General features: G+C 42.6%; 1 protein-coding gene across 1 annotated transcript in view; it reads right to left on the bottom strand.

The window, feature by feature from the left end:
* Positions 1-12572: 12572 nt before the first annotated feature.
* Positions 12573-25694, bottom strand: part of srp68 (signal recognition particle 68) — a 74539-nt gene continuing 61417 nt past the window's right edge. The window contains exons 13-16 of the mRNA XM_072242716.1: positions 25498-25627; positions 24917-24992; positions 21929-21981; positions 12573-14413 (exon numbers count right to left, since the gene is read on the bottom strand). Of these exons, the coding sequence (XP_072098817.1) occupies positions 14186-14413; positions 21929-21981; positions 24917-24992; positions 25498-25627 (487 nt within the window). The 3' untranslated portion in view covers positions 12573-14185. The remainder of the gene's footprint in view (positions 14414-21928; positions 21982-24916; positions 24993-25497; positions 25628-25694) is intronic.

Raw genomic sequence — 25694 nt, 5'->3', positions numbered from 1 at the left:
ACGCAAGGATGTCTTTCCTCAGATTAGGGGACCAAATCAGTCAGTCAGTGTTGAACTCAACTTTGGACTGCCTTACGAAATCCAGCTCTGATTTTTCCCTCGGGCTTTACTCACAAAGCCCTTCTCATGAGTGGGTGTAACCAGAAGGCAGCAGAAGCTTGAGATCAGGGTTTTCTCTGATCTTATAGAGGTGTATAAGGTGCATGGATAGGATAAATATGCAGTCTTTTTTCCAGGGATGGGGAAATCAAGAGCTAGAAGGCATTGGTTTAAGGTGAGAAGGGATAGATTTAATAGGAACCTGAGGGGCAACTTTTTCCACCCAGAGAGTGACCAAGTATGGAATGAGCTGCCAGAGGAAGTGGTTGAGGAGGTACTTTAACAACATTAAAAAGGCACTTGAACAGGGAAGGTTTGGGTGGGATATAGGCAAATAGGACTAGCTTAGATGAGAATCTTGGTCTACATAGATCTATTGGGCCGAATGGCCTGTTGCCATGCCATATGAATCTATAACTCCACTTCCTGGGTTCCACAGCTAATCTGCAGTTCCTACGTATATCCTCGATACTTTGAGATCCAGACCCTTCTGTGTCTCTTCTGGTCAGCCTTCCACACTTTAAACTTGTGCGTATGAAATTTTTGGGGCTGTTTAACCAGTTCATGCCAAGATCTCTGCCCCGTTGTCCTGAAGCTACTGACCCACACTGACACTTTGAGAGCAGGAGCCAATTTTAAAATCCTCATTCTTTTCAGATTGTTCCACAGTCTCACCCTTTCTGACCTCCTCAAGTCCTACAAATCTTGGCACTGCCCCCGAGCTGCGATGAACAGTCAGATAACACTGGGCTTTGCCGCACACCTTGCCTCTGTAAACAATAATTGCACAACAAGTAGAACTGAAGAAAACCTGTTATCTAATTGGAGAATTGTAGTCAACAATTTGTCAGAACTTGCTCATGACGGTAGTCACAGCAAACTTTGGTCTAATGACCATGTACTTTACAAGGTTGTAAGGAAGGACTAAGGGGGAAGGAAAATAGATTGTATATTGGCGGGACTATCACTTTATACAATATTAACAATTTACAATCAGTATCAGACCACAGGTCCAAGCCCAAGCTAAGGATGATCAACACTGGCACACCTCAGGGCGTGTGCTTAACCCACTGCTCTAATCTCTCTATACCCATGACTGTATGGCTAGGAACAGATCAAATGCCATCCATAAATTTGCTGATGACACAACCATTGTTGGCAGAATTTCAGATGGTGATGTGAGGAGACATACATGAAAGGACGTCAGCTAGTCAAGTGGTGTCATAGCAACTACCTGGCACTCAACGTCAGTGAGACCAAAGAACTGATTGTGGACTTCAGAAAGGGTAAGACAAGGGAACACACACCAGTCCTCATAGAGGGATCAGAAGTGGAAAAAATAAGCAATTTCAAATTCCTGGGTGTCAATATCTCTGAGGATCTAACCTGGATCCAACACATCGAAGAAGCTACACTGTGTGTGTATGTATGTGTATATCCTGTGGACTGATGAAGTTAAAATAGAACTTTTTGGCCACAATGAGCAAAGGTATATTTGGAGAAAACAGTGTGCAGAATTTCATGCAAAGAACACCTCTCCAACTGCTAAGCACGGGAGTGGATCGATCATGCTTTGGGCTTGTGTTGAAGCCAGTGGCACGGGGAACATTTCACTGGTAGAGGGAAGAATGAATTCAATTAAATACCAGCAAATTCTGGAAGCAACATCACACCGTCTGTAAAAAGCTGAAGATGAAAAGAGGATGGCTTCTACAACAGGATAATGAACCTAAATACACATCAAAATCCACAATGGACTACCTCAAGAGGCACAAGCTGAAGGTTTTGCCATGGCCCTCACAGTCCCCTGACCTAAACATCATCGAAAATCTGTGGATAGACCTCAAAAGAGCAGTGCATGCAAGATGGCCCAAGAATCTCACAGAACTAGAAGCCTTTTGCAAGGAAGAATCCCCCAAACAAGAATTGAAAGACTCTTAGCTGGCTACGGAAGCATTTACAAGCTGTGATACTTGCCAGAGGGTGTGTTACTAAATACTGTGATGCAGGGTGCCCAAACTTTTGCTTCGGGCCCTTTTCCTTTTTTGTTATTTTGAAACTGTAAAAGATGGAAATAAAAAAGTAATCTTGCTTAAAATATTAAAGAAATATGTTATCTTTAACTTTATGCCTTTTGGAAATCAGTTCATCTTTTATTCGCTTAGCTATTCACAGTAACAGAAATTTTGACCGGGGTACCCAAACTTTTTCATGCCACTGTATGTGCCACAGGATCAGGAACAGTTATTACCCCTCAACCATCAGGCTCTTGAAACAAAGGGGATTACTTCACTAACCCCATCATTGAAATGTTCCCACGGCCTATGGATTCACTTTCAAGGACTCTATCTCGTGCTTGATATTTATTGCCGACTTATTTATGATTATCCCTTTTTTTTGGATTTGCAATTTGTTGTCTTTTGCATAGTGTATGCTCACAAGAAAATGCATCTCAGGGTTGTATATGGTGACATATATGTACTTTGATAATAAATTTACTTTGAACTTAGATACACTTCAGTTTAATGTTTTAAATTATTTTCTGGTAATAAATATGGCTTTAATTTTAAATAAATAAAATGAGATTATTTAAAAATATTTGGAGTGTTCTGAAAATAATCTACCTTGGACTCATTGAAAACATTCTGAAGCATTACCAGCGGCCAGCTATCACAGGTATTCAGGGATTCCAGGGCAGAACAAGCCCTGGAGGCACCCTTGCCTCGAGGACTGGCTCCGCTATGTGGGATGTTTCTCAGTTTGTTCACCTTCTGCGTCTTTACGGGCTGTTGGTGGACAACCTGTCATATATAATCCATTTTCCAAAGGTTGGTTATTGAAGGATAAATATTGAACAAAACACCAGAAGAACCATGCATTGTTTGAAGTCAGAGTCTCTTGTACCATAAGGTATAGGAACAGAAATAAACTATTCAGCCCATCAAGTCTAGTCCACCATTCTATTATCGCTGACTTTTTTCAACCCATTCTTCCATCTTCTCCCCGTAACCCTTAACCTCTATACCAATCAGGAAGTAATCAATCTCTGCCTTAAAAATACCCAAAAGACATAGCCTACACAGCCCTCTGTGGGAACATATTCCTCACATTCACCAGCCTCTGGCTGATAAAAATACTGCTCATCTCAGTATTAAAGGATGTCCCTTTATTCTGATGTTCTGTTCTCAGATCCTAGACTCTCTTACTAATGAGAACATCCTCTCCATGTCCACCCAATCCAGGCCTTTCATTAGATTTCAATGAGATCCCCACCCACCACCCCATGCTTCTGAAATCCATCGAGTACAGGCCCAGAGACACAATGTTCATCATTCATTCGTTTATAACATGTGCATTGAAACACAGAGTGAAACATGTCCCCAACATTTGTGAGATGCAGAGGGACTTTGGAGTCCTTGTGTAGAACACCCTGAAGGTTAACTTGCAGGTTGAGTTGGTGGTGAGGAAGGCAAATGCCATGTTAGCAGTCATTTCAAGAGGTCTAGAATACAAGAGCAAGGATGTGATGCTGAGGTTTTATAAGGCACTGGTGAGGCCTCACCTTGAGTACTGTGAACAGTTTTGGGCTCCTCAATTTAGAAAAGATGTGCTGGCATTGGAGAGGGTCCAGGGGAGGTTCACAAGGATGATTCCAGGAATAAAAGGGTTATCATACAACGAACGTTTGATGGCTCTGGGTCTGTACTTTTTATGTGTGTTATTACTATTTATTATTTATGCTGCAACTGTAACGAAAACCAATTTCCCCCAGGATCAATAAAGTATGACTATGACTATTACTCGCTGGAATTCAGAAGGATGGGGTGGGGGCGGGATCTCATTGAAAGGCCTAGACAGAGTAGATGTGGAAAGGATGCTTCCCATGGTGGGAGAGTCTAGGACAAGAGGGCACAGCCTCAGGATAGAGGTGCATCTTTTTAAAACAGAGATGCGGAGAAATTTCTTTAGCCAAAGGGTGGAGAATTTGTGGAATTTGTTGCCACAGGCAGCTGTGGAAGCCAGGTTGTTAGGTGTATTTAAGGTAGAAATTGATAGGTCCTTGGTTGGACATGGCATCAAAGGTTACGGGGAGAAGGCTGGGAACTGGAGTTGATGAGGAAATAATAGGATCAGCCATGTTTGAATGGCAGAGCAGATGGCCTAATTCTGCTCCGATGTCTGGTTTGTGGTACATAACGATGTGCTGGGCGGGGGGGCATACGTTTATCTTTGCATTCCTTGGATGTGTTGGGCATGTGGCCAAATGGTTAAGGCGTTCGTCTAGTTATCTCAAGGTCGCTAGTTCGAGCCTCAGCTGTGGCAGCGTGTTTGTGCCCTTGAGCAAGGCACTTAATCACACATTGCTCTAGTCTGTGTGAGGAGTGGCGCCCACACAGACTTCCAATCTGTGCCTTGTAAGGCATGAAAACGTCCGACGCAGGCCTCTCATGGTCTGAGTCGACGTTCCCCTCCATGGATCACTCGTGAACCAAGCACCTCTGGACACCCATTTTCCCTTAGATACAGGGCCCTAAATTGCTCACAATATTCCAAATGTGGTCTGACCATTGGCTTATAAGGTCTCAGCAGTAAATCGTTGCTTTTATATTCCAGTCCTCTCAAAATGAATATGAATATTGCTTTTGCTGTCTTTACTACCAACTGAACTTGCAAGTTAACCTGAAGGGAATTGGGATCTAGGACTTCCAAGCCCCTTGCACTTCTGATTTCTGAATTTTCTTCCTATGCACCAAAGTGCATAATCTCACACTTCCCTATGCTGTATTCTATCTTCCTCTTTTTTTCCTCTCTCTCAAGCTGCTTGTACTTCCACAGACTCCGCAAACTACCAGTTCCCTCATCTCTTGGCATCTCCAACTGTTCAACATCCAATCAAATGTAAGAGGTTAGTTTATCACTTCATTCAAACAATGCACCTTCTACATTTCAACTCTGTCTTGCTGCTACATTAAAGGATATGTTGGATTTTATGGACATTTCTAGAATGGTTTTAGAATCAGAGGCTACCATGTAACCAGACAGAGCTATGCGGTACAGATGTGGATTTTTCAGAAGCCAAGAGCAATAAGTATTGTAACGTTCCTATCAGCATTCCTGTATCGGAAAAAAACCGGAGTGGGTGTGGTTCAAGAACAGCTTGGGCAACATTTAGTATCGTTACCTGTAGAGAAAAAAATTCACCCAGGCCCATCCCTAAATTCATGCAAGTTTAGAAGGGAGTTCCAACAAATATTTAGCAATGCTGTGGAAATACCTCAGATCTTTAAAACAAACCCAACTACAATACAGACAGGTTGATTAACATAATAAAGCCATACTATTACCAGCATTTGATGTAGTTCTCAATTTGGGGACATCATAAAGTCCTTTTAAAGCAAGCTAGGTTCTTCACTGAAGCCATCTCAATGCTGTACTGAATAAATTGTAGAAGGGCTTTTCTAAGGTTGACGTTCCATGGCTGATCCACATTAACTCACAACTGTGGTGTGCAGGTTCCCTGTTTGAGTAAGCTGATATGTAGAGAGGCATTTCACTTATCCCACTGGAAGATGACAAGAAGCCAGGCCAACTTAATTTTAACAACAAAGCCCTTGCCATGGAAAATGGTTTGACATTCCTTCTGTTCCTATCCCCTAGGTTCAAATGTCTCCTGGCCATCGCATCTCACTCAGGGATGCAATTTCAAGTTTCTGAGTGAGACTCAGGTGTGTCAAGACTGGGTTGTCCATGATGGTCCTGACATTATAGGTTGCGAACTTCACAGTTAATGGCACATATTGCCTCTGCTCACCATGACCAGCAAACTGGAAGAAGTCAAGGTCAGTGGAAGCAAACAAAACATATGAAAGTAATGGAGGTCGTTATTTTGTGGAACTGTTTTTGCCCACTTCCATTGTTCTTGGTTCATTCCAGTTTGGTCTTTTGCAGATTTTCACTTCCTTCATGGCCCACACCTCTTGGCAATCTTTGCACAATGGTCACCACAGTAAACTTGACATTGAGACTTGATACAGCTGGAGACCAGATTCTGTTACAAGGGCATTCTCACAGACACACAGCATAGCTGGACAATTATGAAAACAGAGCAGTAGGTGCTGGAATGTGCTGCCAGGGGAAGTGATTGAAGCAAGATGAATAGAGGCATTTAGCTGGGCATAATGAACAGGCTGGAAAAACTCATCAGGTCTGGCAGCATCTATAGAAATGAACAAACAGTCAACGTTTCGGGCCAAGACCCATCTTCAGGACTGGAAAGAAAGGGGGAAGATGCCAGAATAAAAAGGTGGGGGAGTGGGGAGGAGGATAGCTAGGTGATAGGTGAACCCATGTGGGCAGGTAAAGGGCTGGAATATTAAAGGTTATGGGGAAAAGGCAGGTAGGTGGAGATCAGCCACGTTCTTATTGAGTAGCGGAACAGGCTCGATGGGCCAGATGGCCTACTCCTGCTCCTATTTCTTATGTTCTGGAGAGGGACAAATCTGATGGGAGAGGAGAGTGGACCAAGGGAAAAAGGGAAGGAGGAGGGGCACCGGGGAAGTGACAGACAAGTGAGAAGAGCTAAGAAGCCAGCCTGGGGAATAGAAAAAAGGATGGGTAGGGATTTTTTTTTAAAACAGGAGAAATCAATATCCATGCCACCAAATTGGAGGCTACACAGATGGAATAGAAGATGGTATGTCTCCACTCTGAGGGTAGCCTGATCTTGGGACATGTCAGAATGGAATGGGATTGGAATCAAAATGTTTGGGCATCAGTAAGTTCCACTTTTGGTGGATGGAGCAGAGGTGTTCAATGAAGCATTCTCCCAACTTACGATGGGTCTCACCAACATCGAGAGGACCGGACACAATAGACAACCCCAGCAGATTCACGGGTGAAGTATTGCCTCAGCTAGGATTGTTTGGGGCTCTGAATGAAGGCGAGAGAGGAGGTGAAGGGGTAGATGTAGAACTTAGGTCATTTGCAAGGAGGGAGATCAGTGGGGAGGGACGAATGGACAAAGGAATCATGGAGGGTGCAATCCCTGCAGAAAGCAGAGGTGGAGAGGTAAAGATGTTTTGGATGTGGAATCTCATGGGACGGTAGGCATGAAGAGGAACTCTATCAAGTTTTTACTAGTGGCTGCCAACAAAATGGATCCCAAACAAAAAGTAGACAAAACCCACTGATTTGCGAAATTTATTTAGAGATACAGTGCAGAGTAGGCCCTTTGAGCCAGGTTGCTCAGCAACCCCCAATTTAACCCTAAACCTAGCCTAGCCACAGGACAACAACCGGTACACCTCTGGACTGTAAGGGGAACCTGGAGCATCCAGAGAAAACCCATGCATTCCACAGAGATGTCGTACAACCTTCTTACAGGGGAGGTATGCATTGAACTCCAATGCCTCGAGTTGCAATAGCATTGTGTTAACTGCTACACTATCCAGGCCATATGCATTGCACACAGGCAAGCAGACAATAGTAGACAGAATAGTTGATAAATTTCAGCAGAAGCAACAGAAAACAAAAATGACAAAACATTGCAGCAGAAAACAGACCACGCAGTGTAAATGATTTATCCCATGAATATCTCATTTCACCTCTAAAATGAAATGGAACTTTTCTCTTTAGAGCAAAGGAAGATGAGAAGTACAGTGCTCATGCAAGTATTCACCCCCCCGAAGTTTTCATATTTCATTGTTTTACAACAATTTAGCATATTTGACACTGATCAACAGATAAAGTGTTTTTCGTGTCAAACTGAAAACAGATCTGCATGAAGTGATCTAAATTTATTAGAAATACAAAATAATTGATTGCATAAGTATTCACACCCCTTTAATATGACACACCAGATAATCACTGGTGCAGCCGATTGGTTTTAGAAATCACATAATTAGTTAAATTGAGATTGTTTTTTGGAGACCCATGTGCAGTCAAGGTGTTTCGAATGATTGTAGTAATAATACACATATATCCAACCGTTGGTGAGTCAGTATCCTGGCAAAAACTACACCATGAAACCAAAGTCACTCTAAGCAACTCCACGAAAAGATTATTGAAAAACACAAGTCAGGAGATGGATACAAGAAAATTCCCAAGTCACTCTTGGGGTACAAGAAGTCGTCAAGAAATGGAAAAAATATGGCACTGCTGTAAATCTGCCTAGAGCAGGACATCCTCGAAACCTGAGTGACAGTGAGAAGGAAACTAGTGAGGGAGGCCATCAAGAGACCCAAGACAATCCTGGAGGAGTTACAAGCTTCAGTGGCTGAGATGCACATATAACAACTGTTGCCCAGGTACCTCACCAGTTGCAGCTTAATGGGAGAGTAGCAAAGAGAAAGCCACTGTTGGGAAAAAAGAACCTTGCGTGAAATCTCGGCTAGAGTTTGCCAGAAGGCATGTGGGAGATTCTGAAGTCATCTGGAAGGAAGTTCTATGGTCTGATAAAACCAAAATTGAGCTTTTTGGCCATCAGACTAAATGTGATGTTTGGCATAAGCTAAACACTACACATCATCAAAAACACACCATCCCTGCCATGAAGTGTAGTGGTAGCTGCATCATGCTGTGGGGATGCTTCACTGCAGAAGGCCCTGGAAGGCTTGTAAAGGTGGAGGGTAAAATGAATACAGCAAAATTACAGGAGAAGCCTAGAGGAAAACCTGATGCAGTCTTCAAGAGAACTGCGACTTGGGAGGTTTGTTTTCTAGCAAGACAATGACCCCAAGCATAAAGCCAAAGCTACACAGGAATGGCTTAAAAACATCAAAGTTAATGCCCTGGGTGGCCAAGTCAGAGTCCAGACCTTGATCCAATTAAGAATTTGTGGCTGGACTTGAAAAGGGCTGTTCACTCATGATCCCCATGCAATCTGACAGAACTTGAGCAGTTTTGTAAAGAATGGGAAAATTGCAGTGTCCAGATGTGCAAAGCTGATAGAGACCTATCCACACAGACAAGGCTGTAATTGTTGTCAAATACTAAATACTGACATGAAGAGGGTGAATAATTATGCAATTATTTTGTGTTTTATATTTGTAATTTAGATCACTTTGTGGAGATCTGTTTTCACCTTGACATAAAGGTTCAATTTAATGTCAGAAATGTATACAATGTACATCATGAAAAACTTTTTCTTCACAACCATCCACGAAAACAGAGTACCCCAAAGAATGAACAAGTTAAATGTGAGAACCCTTAATTTCCACCCCCCCAGTTCCCTCCTCCCGCACGTAAGCAGCAAGCAATGATCCCCCTCCCCCCAGCAAAAAAAAACCCGCACCCGTTACCAAGCACAAGCGTGAGCTAGGCGATAGCAAAGACACAGCCCTTGCAGTTACCCCAAAGACTATCGCATTTCATCCGGCATTCGGCAACCCACAGATTCTGTCTCTCTCCTTAATAAGGGAGAGGGAGGTGTCCCCATTTTCACAGTGAGCAGGAGACTTAACAACACGCTGGTTCACGATGTTAAAAAGTCAGTTTCATCATTTTTTACGAGCTCTGTAACACGAAAAGTCTTTCTGTTGATCAGTCTCAAAAGAAGCCAAATTAAATTCACTGTGATTCAATGTTGTAAAACAATAAAACATGGATCTGGATGATAATGTGGTAAATTGGATCAGCAAATTTGCTGATGATACAAAGATTGAAGGTGTAGTAGACAGTGAAGAAGGTTTTCAGAGCCTGCAGAGGGACTTGGACCAGGTGGAAAAATGGGCTGAAAAATGGCAGATGGAGTTTAATACAGACAAGTGTGAGGTATTGCACGTTGGAAGGACAAATCAAAGTAGAACATACAGGGTTAATGGTAAGGCACTGAGGAGTGCAGTGGAACAGAGGGATCTGGGAATACAGATACAAAATTCCCTAAAAGTGTCATCACAGGTAGATAGGGTCGTAAAGAGAGCTTTTGGTACATTGGCCTTTATTAATCAAAGTATTGAGTATAAGAGCTGGAATATTATGATGAGGTTGTATAAGGCATTGGTGAGGCCAAATCTGGAGTATTGTGTTCAGTCTTGGTCACCAAATTACAGGAAGGATATAAATAAGGTTGAAAGAGTGCAGAGAAGATTTACAAGGATGTTGCTGGGACTTGAGAAACTCAGTTACAGAGAAGGGTTGAATAGGTTAGGACTTTATTCCCTGGAGCGTAGAAGAATGAGGGGAGATTTGATAGAGGTATATAAAATTATGATGGGTATTGATAGTGAATGCAAGCAGGCTTTTTCCATTGAGGCAAGGGGAGAAAAAAACCAGAGGACATGGGTTAAGGGTGAGGGGGGAAAAGTTTAAAGAGAACATTGGGGGGGCTTCTTCACACAGAGGGTGGTGGGAGTATGGAATGAGCTGCCAGATGAGGTGGTAAATGCTGGTTCTTTTTTAACATTTAAGAATAAATTGGACAGATACATGGATGGGAGGTGTATGGAGGGATATGGTCCCTGTGCAGGTCAGTGGGACTAGGCAGAAAATGGTTCAGCACAACCAAGAAGGGCCAAAGGGCCTGTTTCTGTGCTGTAGTTTCTATGGTTTCTATGAAAACTTCCCAGGTCCCTCCCCCCTTGGAAGGGTGGGGGGATGGTGAATACTTTTTATAGGCACTGCATATGTTATGAGAGGCATAGACAGAGTGGACAGCCTGGGAAGATCAAACTGAACACACCAGAGGGGATGCTTTTACAGTGAGTGGAAGAATGTTTTGGAAGGATGTCAGAGGTAGATTTTTTTTTAATACATACTCAGTTGTAAGAGCTTGGAATGTACTTCTGGGGGTGATCATAAAGGCTGATATACTTTATACTTTATTGTCACCAAACAATTGATACTAGAGCGTACAATCATCACAGCAATATTTGATTCTGTTCTTCATGCTCCCTGGAGTACAAATCAATAATAAGTATTAAAAATTTAAATTACAAATCATAAACAGAAAATGGAAAGTAAGGTAGTGCAAAAAAACCGAGAGGCAGGTTCGGACATTGGAGGGTATGGCCCAGACCTGGGCCAGGATCCGTTCAGCAGTCTTATCACAGTTTGAAAGAAGCTGTGATGAAAATATATTAAGGATATTTACAAGACTTTTCGATAGACACATGGATGAAAGAAATATAGAGGATTATGAGCTGTGTAGGAGGGAAGGGTTAGATTTATCGTTGAGGCTTAAAGATTGGCACACAACATGTGCCGGAGGGCCCATACGATGCTGTAACTGTTCTATGTTCATCTTTCTGTATCATCATCTATACATTTTATTTTTAAAAAGGGAAGTATGGAAAACTATAATACTGTGTACTGTAATCAAGTCCCTAAATAGGCATTCATTAGTCTCGTGAGACCATGGATTTGTGCCTTGGAAGGTCTCCAGGGTGCAGGCCTAGGCAGTTTTATGGAAGACTTGCAGCAGTTGCCCATGCTGCAAGTCTCCCCTCTCCACGCCACCGATGTTGTCCAAGGGAAGGGCACGAGGGCCAATACAGCTTGGCACCAGTGTCATTGCAGAGCAATGTGTGGTTAAGTGCCTTGCTCAAGGACACAACTATTAGACCGACGCCTTAATCACTTGGCCACACGCCAACACAAGTTCAAACACCATTTCTGCTTTCAACTTTCTGTAGAAATTAATTCCAACCTTAACTTTGCTTTTCAATTGGACGCTTTACTGTGGGTTCATTCATGTAATAAGCCTTTACCCACAACAGAAAACAAAAATCACACAAAAGGATCCAAATTCTTAAAATTAGCTACCTGTGACTGAAATCAAAACACAAGGTAGAAAAAGACCCAGCAAAGAATTTTCCTTTCTGTTGCAGCATTCACAGAATCCTCCTCTTCTTCTGAAGTGTAATCAGCTATAAAAGAAAATGCAGCAGCCTAACCATACAGTCAGTGACTGTTTTCAGGTGTTGGTTGAAGACTAAACAGTGGGAACAGAAGGATCCCTGCCCATCATTAAATCGGTTTAGAACCTGAGGTCAGACACAGCTTTGTTTAAGATCTCGTCTGAAGAGGTTGTGAATGTTACATTAAATAATGCATGGATGCATCTAGCTACTGCAGCCATCTAAACAAACTGTGCATTGCTTCCATTTTGCACAAAGCAAGTCACTGTCTGCAAGGTTAGTGTTTTCAGGATCAAACTAACCTAGGGAGAGATCAAGAGGAAATGGGACTTTGCCATCCACCCCAATGATCAGCATAGTTCAGCAGGAACTGTTGTCACATTCCAAATCAAGAAGTGACACCAGGGAGTCCAGTGCTCCCTAAATACTGCAATTGTTTAAAGCACCAAGGGGCTTGAACCTGTAATCTTCCAGCTCAGGCAGAGTGACGATTGATTGCTAGAAGTGCCAGTATGATGTTTTGTCTAGTTTACCTCAGTGTCCATCATATCTTCACACACTATTGAGCCACAGATTCATTTAGCTCGAGCAAAGGCAAAAAGTCTGAGTCTCACACAGTTACAACATACACTTTTTGGTAAAGAGTTTATTTCAGGACTTCTAAACAAAACATTTCCCAATTTAATCTATTGATAGTAACTTTGTCCAAGGTTAAAGTAGGTGGCGAAAACATAAATCTTTGTTGATTTTAATTTCAGTTCAGTCAAACACATAGGGATTGATGATACACTCTCAGTGTACAGATCCATTCCTCTCAAACTTTTCCTTTGCCTTGGTAGAACATTTTAAAAACAAAAGGGAATGCTTCCAGGTTTTCATTGGGATTGATTATATTAAATAGTTTGCAAGTTCTTCAGTGAGAAATTAATTCAACAGGTTAAAAAATCGGTGGCACTGAATTGGCTCTGTTCCAGTACAGAGTTGAATGAACATAACCCAGCATTACACTGGTTTTATGTACTATTTCCTCGGCTGGCCTGCTACTACCAAGCATGACTTAAAGAACTGGACAATTATGTTAAACTGCTATGGTGAACCAACACCAAGCCTTCACTCCTGTCTGTATGCAGCAGCTGTCAGAATAAAGAGAGACAAGCACATCTGAGGTCTGCAGACTGGTATTTGGTCAGCTGCATGGGGAATTGTTGTGGGCACTGAATTGTTTGTCTGAGATTTCTTCAGTGACTCCTCTCCACTGGGTCCTGTTCAAGAATACACGACAAAAGGGCAACTGTTCTGTCCAGACCCTTACAAGAATGGGACTATAAACATCTTCTTCACCTAATTTAGCAAGAAATCCTCACTAAGAATGGAAAGTCTGGTGCAAGGAAGTCAGTGCCAGACTAAAACCTGGTGAGAAATTAGGAGCATCGTGGTTCTCTTAAACAATCGAACACCCTCAACAACAGGAATGAAGATGCCTAAATTGCAAGACCCGACGTAGATATGGAATCGAACACCCTCAACAACAGGAATGAAGATGCCTAAATTGCAAGACCCAATGTAGATTTGGAATGCTGCATGTATTAACATAAATAGTAGCCAGATTACTGTAAGAGTGAATCGAGTGCTCTGTTGGTTGAGGAAGGAAGTGATAGTGAGGCAGAGAGAGGAGGGGGGAAGGGAGAAATAATATGCAACATATTTTAAAGGTTCTCTGACTGAACTCTATCTGGATAACCTGCTGCTTAATCACTTCTTAATCAGCTATTTTAAACAAATTAGCACAACAATGAGTCATCACCTAATTTACAATAACACTCCCCCAGTTCTACTGGTCCTGACCAACACCCACAATCAGATTGACACACAAGGGCAGGAGAAAAAAAATTAGCTGACTGCTTTTTCTTAGGCTCCACCTGGGTTTGGTGGCATAATTTTTGGCTGAGTAAAAAAATTAAACAGTTTGAGGAGCCTGTATATTAGTAATTTACTGGCTTGCTGACAGGAAATGACACCATAAACTCAGGTGTGTACATTGTTTATAGGAAACAAGGGGCATTCAGTGCTGTAGTTGTTTGATTCCAGCATCTTGGCAGGCTAGCACGAGGGTTGAATTCAGTCTGCCATATTCTGTCTCTACTACCATCTGAAGCACTAGAACTGCTTCCAAAGATGCAGCAGTAGACAGACCTTTCCATGAAACACAGACACTTAATCTCTTCCGCACTTCAGCCACGGAAGCCAAAGAACCCTTTGATGTACCCAGTGAAGCCCCCTCGTCCTTTCTGTTCCACCTTATCCTCCAAAGCTGGGAAAACGGCATGGTTCAGAGCCAGGTCAAAGAACAGGGGCTTGCAGGGAATTGGCTGGAAGTCCGGTGGGAACCGCACTAGATTGGCATGTTTGGTGACCAAAGAGGGGTCGACGCGGAATACATCCAAACACTCTCCGAGAGGCTGCAAGAAAAGCAAGTCACAAAGTTACACATATCAGCACAGATAGCAATAAAATGCAGGCTTCATCTAGATCACCTGGAACTAGTGAGATCAACAGTCCAGCTGGGCAACAGCAAATTATCCAGAATGTCACTTGGATGACAACTAAAAGCAGAACTTATTTAAAGTTTCCCCAACTTTTATTCTTTCCTGAAGCAGACACCTACCAGCAGTAATTACTCAAGTTTGATTACAAATGGCACAATGGGTAGTGCTGCTGCCTCAGCGCCAGCAGGACAGGTTCAATCCCAATCCTTGGAGCTGTGTGGAGCTTGCACCTTCTCCTGATGAATGCGTGTTTCTTCTGGGTGTCTTGTTTTCCTCCCACATTTCAATGGTATGCTGGCTGAGGTTAATTGATTCACTGTAAAATTACTCCTTGTGAAAAGATATAGGGAAATGGGAGGGGAACTGAAATTGATGGAAATGCTCTGAGCTTCAGGATAGACTCAAAGGTTTCCTCTACCTTGCGAGAAATATGGAAATAATTGGCCATTCTTCAGATATCACCAAGAACATGAACACGCACACAACGAGCAGCAATTGGAGACAGGACAGTAGCTTGCACCTCATTTGCCCAGTTTTACTCAGGATGGAAACCAACTGAAAATTCAGAATTGTCGCCCAGGTTGTTGACTGTACAGGAGGCCATACAGGAGTATGTATGCCTGCAACTCTCACATGCTCAACTCCCCTTTGATCCACCTGCTCCGTACAAGGGACATTTAACCTGCCAGTACTACTTTGAGATGCTGGAGGAAACCAAAGTATCTGGTGGAAATGGGTAGAACATGCAAACTGCATCAAAGCTCTGGAATTGAGAGCCAGCAGCAGCAACATCTGCGCCACTGCGCTCAATGAACTCCGTGTTGATCAATGTGGAGTAAGCATGTTCAGTATAAGGTACTGATTTGACACAAATTTGCAACAGGTTGCATAATATATTTGGCACGAGAACTATGAGAGGAATTTTTTTTATTGGGTGGGTTTTATAATCTGATAAACATTGTAGGAGACGGGGAATGTTTGAGAGTAATCGATTCCCTATTGCAAAGACTGTCAGATGATAAATATGAAACAACTCATTTCGCAGAAAGATATCGGCAAATAGGTAATTTGCTGCTGTTCTTCATTTTAGACCTTCCTGTCCCTCATATGGCTGCTGCCTCAATGTCCACCGCAGTTCATAATTTAAATCACTTTTTTTTGCGGGGGGGGGAGGGGAAGAAGAACCTCATTTAACCATGTACATTATGAACTCTTGAGCTCACAATCTGCCTTATTATCTACTTGTACCGCACTCCCTCTGTACCTGTAGCACAAAATACTGCATCTTGTTAGTGTTTTCCCCATAAGCCCATTTCAATGGGCTTATGATTTGAAATGATCTGCGTGGAAGGCTGTAAAATTAAAACTTTCCACAACTCAGTACACGCAATAGCAATAAACCAATTCCAGTTTTGGCATACGATCTACAAAACCAGCAATGCAAGATTGGCAATTCATTACCTGAATAACAATGCACATCTCACCCAATAGTTTCAGAGAGTGAAAGTCAAAACTAAGCCAGAAAGATTAAATTCCCAATGTAAGCTGACAACTATGATGGTGTTCGAGCTGCAAGCTTGGATAGTTTAGTGCCTCACATTTCATTTAAAATGATTACAACTGTTTTATACAAGATCTTACCAGATGGATTTCATATAATCTTGGCTGAGTGGATTTAACTTCTGAAGGGGAAATATACACCTCAGTATAGTGACTACTGTACAGTTTTGTCTTTTGTATGGAAGCAAACCAGTAAAATTCTGCCCCCCTTTGCTCAAGACCAAAACAAGCTTCAATCCCCTTAATCATTCTTCATAACCAATTATGAGCTTGAACAAAGAGTACTTGGAACTTATCAGGAATGTGACAACTACATCATGGAAATAACCTTACTACATTAGTGCAGACATAGCAAATCTTTGCTCATTCACATCTGTTAATTATTCAGTTTCAATTACTTAGTTTCATTTGAGATAAGTATTAGTTGCTCTGCTATGATCTTTGTTGACCGTTATTCCCACTCGCTACCTCCTACCAATCAGCCAATGCTCTAACCATGTAGTAACTTTCCTGTAATACCATGGGCTCTTAACTCGATAAGCAGCCTCGTGTGTGGCACCTTGTCAAAGGCCTTCTGAAAGTCCAAATACATAACATCCACTGCATCCCCTTTATCTTTTGTACTTGAATTGACTTATTTCTTACATCCTTCACATACATACATGAATAAAAATCTTTACATTATGTCTCTGTCAAAATGTGCAATGTGCAATCATAGTAATTTATAATAAAAAGAACAGTCGATGTAACACAGAATACACCCAAATCAGTGCGAGTTAATCAGTCTGATGGCCTGGTGGAAGAAGCCTGTGGGTCCTGGCTTTTATGCTGCGGTACCATTTCCCGGATGGTAGCAGCTGGAATAGATTGTGGTTGGGCTGACTCGGGTCCCCAATGATCCTACAGGCCCTTTTTACACACCTGTCTTTGTAAGTGTCCTGAATCATGGGAAGTTCATAACTACCAATGCGCTGGGCTGTCCACTCCACTCTCTGCAGAGTCCTGCGACTAAGGGAGGTACAGTTCCCATACCAGGCAGCGATGCAGCCAGTCAGGATGCTCTCAATTGTGCCCCTGTGATCTGACAGGAAGTCCAAGATCCAGCTGCGCAAGGCAGGGTCAAGGCCAAGGCCTCTGAGCTTCCTGTCAAGCCTGGATGGAACTATGGTATTGAATGCTGAACTGTAGTCCAACAACAGCATTCTCACATAAGCATCTTTATTTTCCTGATGTGTAAGGACGGTATGTAGAGCAGTGGCTATTGGGTCATCTGTCGATCGGTAGTGTCAGTAGGTGAATTGTAGGCAGTCCAGTTTGGGTGGTAGCAAGCTGTAGGTGGAATCCTTGACCAGCTTCTCAAAGTATTTGCTTATTATTGAGGTGAGTGTGAGTGCGACAAGATACCAGTTATTCAGGCATGGTTCCTTGGTCTTTTTTGGTACAGGGAGAATGGTGGATAATTTGAAGCAGGAGGGCACTCTACACTGGGAGACAGAAAGATTAAAAATGTCAGTAAACACACCTGCCAGTTGTGCTGCGCACATCCCAAGTACTCGCCCTGGGGAGCCATTCAGTCCTGCAGCTTGCGACTGTCCACTCGCTGGAAACGTCTACGTACCTTGGCCTCAGAGATGACCAGGTTGCAGGTTGTAGCGGCAACTTTCCTCAGAGGCTCAGTTAGAGACATCGAATCGAACATAAAAGCGATTGAGCTCATCTGGGAGAGCATCGCAGCCTTGATAACTTTGTGTAGAGCTTAGCCGCTTTTCCTGAGCTCCAGCTAATTGCCGGCAACGTAAGCTTTATGTTGCGCGGTTAAGTGCCGCTCGCGTGAAACTATAGATCCAGGGTTTTTAGTTTGGGAAGATCCTGACCGGCTTCTGGGGCCAACATCGTTGATGCACTTCTGGATGAAGCATGTGACTCCATCCGTGAACTCCCAGATATCCTCATCATGGAAGACGTTCCAGTCAACATCATTAAAGCAGTCCTGCAGCATGGAGGCCAATTGGTCGGACCATCAGTGGACGGTTTTGACTATGGCCGCCTCTTGTTTCAGCTTCTGCCTGTATGTTGGCAAAAGCAGGATCGAAGAGTGATCTGATTTTCCAAAAGCTTGTAATCTCCTCAAAGAATTCCAACAGGTTCGTAAGGCAGGATTTTCCCTGAACTAAGCCATGCTGACTTTGTACCATCTTGTCATGTGTCACCAAGTACTCCATCACCTCATCCTTAACAAATGACTCTAATATCTTCCCAACCACTAATGTCAGGCTAACTGGTCTATAATTTCCTTTCCACTGCCTTCCTACTTTCTTAAAAAGTGGAGAGATATTTTCAATTTTCCAGTCCTCTGGCACTGTGCCAGAGTCAAATGATTTTTGAAAGATCATTCTAATGCCACCACAATCTCTAACGCTACCTCTTTCAGAACCCTAGGGTGCAGTTCACCTGGTCCAGGTGACTTGTGTACTTTTAATTCTTTCAGCTTTTTGAGCACCTTCTCTCTTGTAACAGTAACTGCACCCACTTCTCTTCCTTCACACACTAGAACATTAGGCATGCTGCTGGTGTCTTCCACAGTGAAGACTGACGCAAAATACTCATTTAGTTCATCAGCCATCTCTTTGTCCCCCGTTATTATTTCTCCTGCCTCATTTTCTAACGGTCCTATGTCCACTCTCATTTCTCTTTCTTTATTACATACTTGAAAAAGCTTTTACTATCCACTTTGATATTGTTTGCTAGCTTGCTTTCATATTTCATCTTTCCCCTTCTAATAATTTTAATGCAGTTTTTAAAAACTTCCCAATCCTCCACCTTCCCTTTAATTTTTGCTTTGTTTCATGCCCTTTCTTTTGCTTTTACAATAGCTTTCACATCCCTTGTCAGCCACGATTGTGCTATTTTACCATTTGAGTATTTATTCATTTTTGGAATAGACATGTCCTGAACCTTCCTCATTTCCTGGCAGTAAATTCCACACACCCACCACTCTCTGAGTGAAAATTTACCCCTGACATCCTCTCTGTACGTATTTTTAAGCACCTTATAACTACGCCCCCTTGTGTTAGTCATTTTTCAGCCCTGGGAAAAGGCCTCTGACTATCCACATGATCAATGCCCCTCATCATCTTATACACCTCTATCAGGTCACCTCTCATCCTCCGTCACTCCAAGAAGAAAAGACCAAGTGCACTCAATCTATTCTCATAAGGTACACCCTCCAATCAAAGCAACATCCTCGTAAATCTCCTCTGCATTCTCTCTATGGCATCCACATCTGCCCTGTAGTGAGGTGCCCAGAACTGAAATCTGTCCTGCACTTTCTTCATTTTTCCCAGAAACTCAGTCATTGCTGCTCAGCTGTCACCCCTGCCAACATCTCCTTCCAATTTACTTTGGCCAACTCCTCTCTCATACCACTGTAATTTCCCTTACTCCACTGAAATATTGCTACATCAGACTTTACTTTCCGTCTATCAAATTTCAAGTTGAACTCAATCATATTCCTAAGGGTTTTTTTTTTTATCTTCAGCTCCCTAATCACCTCCGGTTCATTATGTAACACTCAATCCAATATAGCTGAACCCCTAGTAGGCTCAATGACAAACTGCTCTAAAAAATTCTCTTGGGCATTCAACAAACTCTCTTGAGATCCATTACCAACCTAATTTTCCCAATCAACCTGCATGTTAAAATCTCCCATGACTACCATAACATTGCCCTTTTGACTCACCTTTTCTAGTTCCTGTTGTAACCTGTGGCGCACCTCCCAGCCACTGTTGGGAGGTCTGCATATAACTGTCATCAACGTCCTTTTACCCTTGCAGTTTCTTAACTCAACCCAAAAGGATTCAACACCTTCTGATCCTATGTCACATCTTTCTACTGATCTGATGTGATTCTTTACCAGAAGAGCCACACTACCCCCTCTGCCTACCTTCCTATCTCTCCAATACAATGTGTAACCCTCGACATTCAGCTCCCAACTACAACCATCCTTCAGCCACGATTCAGTGATGGCCACAACATCATACCTGGCAATCTGTAACATTTCAACAAGATCATCCACCTTATTTCTTATACTACACGCATTTAGATACAACACCTTGAGTACCGTATTTGCTGTCCTTTCTGATTCTGCATCCCTAATGATTTGATACCTCAGCCTGTTGGCTGCAATTAAGTCCCATCACCTGCCTGCCCTTCCTGACAGTCTGACTGTATGCTATCTTTACATTTTTTTACCATCCGTCCTATCCTGAGTCCATTCACTAAGGTTCCCACCCCCCTGCCAAGTTAGTTTAAACCTTCCCCAACAGCTGTACAAATGGTGCACAAGAATATTGCCCCCCCCCCCCCGGGTTCAGGTGCAACTTTTCACTTTTGAACAGGTCATACCTCCCCCAGGAGTGAATCATCCATGAACCTGAAGCCCTGCCCCCTGCACCAGCTTCTCAGTCACACATTTACCTGCCAGATCATCCTGTTTCTACCCTCACTGGCACATGGCACAGGCAGCAATCCAGAAATTACTACCCGGGAGGTCCTGCTTTTCAGCTTTCCACTAGCTCTCTAAATTCTCTTTTCAGGACCTCATTGCTTTTCCCTCCTATGTCATTGGTACCAATATGTACCAAGACATCTGGCTGCTCTCTCTCCCTCTCCAAAATGTTGTGGACGTGATCTGAGACGTCCCTGACCCTGGCACCTGGGAGGTAACATACCATCCGGGTGCCTCGTTCACGTCCACAGAATCTCCTGTCTGTTCCCCTCACTATAGAGTCCCCTATCACTACCACTCCCTTCTTCTCTCTCTTTCCCCTCTGCATCACGGACCCATGCTTGGTGCCTGTAACCCGGTCGCTGTGGCATTCTCCCGGGAGGTCATCCCCCATAAAAGTATCCAAAGCAGTATACTTGTTTCTGAGGGAAATGGCTACAGGGGTGCTCTGTTCTAACTGCCCATTTCCATTTCTCCTGACGGTCACCCAGCTACTCGCCTCCTGCAACTTCACGGTGACTATTTCCCTGTAACTTTGATCAATTATGTCCTCACTCTCCCGGAAAAGCCGAAGGTCATCCAGTCGCTGCTCCAGATCCCTAACACGGTCTTCAGGAGCTGCAGCCAGAAGCATTTCACGCAGATGTAGTTCCCCAGGAGACTCTGGGTCTCCCGGTTCTCCAACATCCGACACAAAGAGCACACCACAGCCATTTAAATGGTACAGTAAGAGAAAAAAAACCAAAAAGGAAACCTTAACAGACGCTTTACACAGAGCCGACACCTCTTCCTATCCAAAGCCTCTTTTGAGCCAAAGCTTGTCGTTTCTACACTTGCCACTGGCCTACTCCTGACATCCGTCCGTCCGCTCCGCTGATCCCTTCTGTACTTTTATTTAGTTCGTAGAACTCTGCTGTCGCCGCTGATAGGCCACGTACAATGGACAAATGCCCTCGAAGCTCCCTTTTTAAATAAAAAGGGAGCAAGAAACAGGTCTTGGTAGAGCTCTGTTGACACTGCTGATCGGCCACGTGGGATCCGACATACAGTTGCAGTGTGACCCCTTTTCAAGATCCCTTGGAAATGTTATGAAAGTCTTAAATTTGTGCCCCCAAATTAAACTTTAATCCACCAATGAATAAATAATACATAGTATTACCAAGGGATCACAACAAAACCCACCAATTAAAATTTTAAAATAGACTAAAGAGATTTATATCAGTATTCCATTAATGCCATTCTGTGCCAAACACCTGATTCAGTTAATTTTAATGAAATAACTATCGATTTCACAACTTTTCATACTAGTGCAGGAAAAACAGAGAAGAAACCCTCCCAAAACGTGGAAGGAAATTCCGTACCTTACTGTCTTTGACCTGATGCTGCGACACATTGTCAGCAATGTCCTCAGTGTCTGGGTGGCAAAGGGGAAGATAAGGGTACAAGGTGTCAAAAAACCCTCTAACAGGCACACAGTAGAGAAATCATCGGCTACATAATATACTGTGGCAATATTTCTGGCAGTATATTATCCAAAATATCTAGATGTTCCCTCCTAGGTACAGATAATATTGACATTTCAGTCACCTTCTGGAGCTGAGTGTAAATTCCAGTTATTCTTTCAGTCAGAATTAATTAGTTTTTTTCGTTATGCAGACAGTCAGGAACTCTCACTCTTTTCATTACTACATAAAGCTAAAACTCCCATTACATTCTGCAAACAACTCCAGTACAATGTTCAGTGACAAGGAATTTGAAGGAAGGCACAAGCCCTGGAGTCACAAATTCTAACAGTGAAGCCACCTCGGATGTGCAACGTGCCAGATTTGGAGGAGTGCAGAGAGCCAAGGATGGTTGGGATAAAAGAGGCTATCCAGAAAGGGAGGAGCAATGTCACAAAAGATTTTAAAGCAGGTTAAGACCTTTAGAAATGAGGGACTACCACACTTGGAAATCAATGTATGTCAGTGAGAACAGGGGCAACAAATGAAACCTGGAGCAAGAAAGGATGCTGGTAGCAGAGTTTAGAATGAAAGAAGTTTAGAAAATAAATAGGAACAGGGTATTCCACCCTTCCTGATTACTTTAATATAAATAAACATCAATCTCACCTAGAATATACGGAGTCATTGAGCCTCCGTGGCCCCTTAGATACAGAATTCTGCACATTCACCCCCAACTGAGTGAAGAACTTCTCCCACCTCCATCCTGAATGGCCAAACCCTGATTTTGTGACGATGGTTCTAGACACTCAATCCTGGGAAATATTATCCCTGCATCTACCATATCAAACTCCATAAGATTTTTGCATGCTTCAACATTATTCTTTTCAACTCTAGAGATTACAGCCCCTAGCTGTTTAATCCCACCTCAAAAAGAGAAAACCCACCATCCAGGAATCAGCCTGGTTGCAGTGCCACTGGCCTGAGAGCACTGCTCCGTAAGTAGAGAAGATTCGTAAATAAAGTTAACTCAGACCAGGTAGACCTGCTGTGTTCCTACAACAGTTTTTTAATCATCTTGAAACGAATAATATTCGAGGTGTAAATCTCATCAGGGCCACATAAAAATTCAATTTGACATCTTTACTCTAGAACTGAAATTCTCCAGCAATACAGATCCATAGATGGTTTGCCTTCTTAACTGCTCGCTGGACCGGCTTGAACATTTTCAGTGATTCACGTATATGTCTCGGCCTTTGTCAATCGTGGAATTGAATTTAGGAGCCGAGAGGTAATGTTGCAGCTGTATAGGACCCTGGTCAGCCCCACTTGGAGTACTGTGCTCAGTTCTGGTCGACTCACTACAGGAAGGATGTGGAAATTATAGAAAGGGTGCCGAGATTTACAAGGATGTTGCCTGGATTGGGGAGCATGCCTTATGAAAACAGGTTGAGTGAACTCAGCCGTTTCTCCTTGGAGCGACAGAGGATGAGAGGTGACCTGACAGAGGTGTATAAGATGATGAGATGCATTGATCGTGTGGATAGTCAGAGGCTTTTTCCCAGGGCTGAAATGGCTGCCACAAGAGGGCACAGGTTTAAGGTGCTCTGGAGTAGGTACAGAGATGTCAGGGGTAAGTTGTTTTTCTTACGCAGAGAGTGGTGAGTGCGTGGAATGGGCTGCCAGCAACGGTGGTGGAGGTGGATAGAAGAGGGTCTTTTAAGAGACTTTTGGCTAGGTACATGGAGCTTAGAAAAATAGAGGGCTATGGGTAACCCTAGTAATTTCTAAGGTACGGACTTTGTGGGCCGAAGGGCCTATATAGTGCTGTAGGTTTTCTATGAACACCAACACCTTTCAACCTCTCACCATTACAAGAAACTATTTTGGAGATAAAAGATATTGAGACGCTGGAATCTGCAACAAAAATGGTGGAAGAACTCAGTGGGCCAGGCAGCATCTGAGGAGGGAAATGGGTCAAGACTTTCATCTGAACCATCAGACCTTAAATACTGTCCAAACCCCTGCACAGATGTCACTGAGTTCCCCCAGCATCTTCTGTCGCTCTGCTTTTCTTTTATTGTTTGGTGACCTCACATTTTTTTTAAATAAGAGGTGCAAGGCAATTTCCAGCTAAAAGAGCAATGGAAAACGAGTCCAGAACGTGCCAGAAAAATTCAGCAAGCCAGGCAGCACCTTTAGAGAGAGATTGGAAAAGCCTACTTTGTGTTGTTTCACTAAATAAATAATCAGGGTAGGACAGATGTGGAAATAATAGAGAAGGGTCAAAATACTTAACAGTCAGAAGATATTTATGAACAGAACTAGAAATACTCTGATCAGTCAACTGCAGGGAGGGTTCTTCACCAATAAGGACTTCAGCGATTGATTTGAGAAAACCAATATTAGAATGTGGAAGCAGGTCTCGTTAGTGAACAGGATATAGTCAAAAGTTTTACTCTGGCAAAACTGTATGTTGTTATTGCAAACAGTATGCCTTTGCCTCAGATACAAGTCAAGAATAGACAAGGTCTTATAATTAATGAATTATGTTCAGGGTGATAAAGATTTGCTAGTCCTAATATTTAACTGGTTGAATGTCTTATCCAAAGGTTCTCCAAGCTCCCTGTGCATTAAATCCAACCAATAACCTCATTAACTCTCCAAAACTACTGAGCCAAACTAGCAGTAGTTTCTTCATTACATAAAATTGCAAATACACACCTGTACAAATTAGACAAATTACATTGTCCACAGGGACAACTTCTCAAACACTATTGTAAATACAGCTTGAACAACTCTGTGCCCTACATGGCTTGCACATATACATAAACGCTACTTGCAGCTCCACAGTAAATATTCATCATACTTAACTGAGCACCAACTTAATCACGTTATCACACTCACCTAAAATAGCAGCTGCCTGCACAGAGTATTTCTCAGCATTCACTCGTGCAGCTAGTTCTTTCACATCAGGAAGATCCTGCACAAAAGCAACATACCATTACTCCAGTAAATCCTGTCCAATTACTTACTATTACACTTCAAACAGCATTTATAAACTAATATTTTAAACAGCATTTTTTGTGATTTGTTTTATGACATTCCTGCAAACACCACTTCCACTACAATAAAAATGGTGAACATTTGACTAGCAACAGTCATTTACAAATACTATTCTTAGAACAGATTGAACAGGATTGTACCTGTACACTTGACTCAGATATCATCTGGCTACACGCATCAAGATACATTAAAACATGAGCAAAAAAAAAAGCCAATTATTATAAAAGCCTTGAATGCTTTGGGGTTAACCATTCAATCATAAAAATATCTCCAGACAGAATAATAAAAAACAATTTTAATGCAGTTCTGACCTTGAGCAATACAATGTAATTATAAAAAGAGTGGTTAAAAACACATTTCAAGTCCAAATCAACACTAGAAATTGTCTGTGGCCAGTCTTTGTGGATTTGGCAACATTGTACCTGTAAAATACTCGGCAATTTGGCAGTTTGGGTCTGTGCCTCCGAAGTGTATTTAAGGACTCGCTCATATAGAACCAGAGCTTCACTCCATTTTTTTACGAGCACATAAGACTGAGCAATGAAGAAACACCTGCAAGTCAGAGAGGCAAAAGCTGAATAAAATTTCCCCCAAAATCACAATACATCATACAACTCCT

The sequence above is a fragment of the Mobula birostris genome, chromosome 24 (genome assembly GCF_030028105.1).
Source record: "Mobula birostris isolate sMobBir1 chromosome 24, sMobBir1.hap1, whole genome shotgun sequence".
NCBI lineage: Eukaryota > Metazoa > Chordata > Chondrichthyes > Myliobatiformes > Myliobatidae > Mobula > Mobula birostris.
Note: the sequence above shows the minus strand (reverse complement) of the source record. Positions and strands in the feature narration are given on the sequence as shown.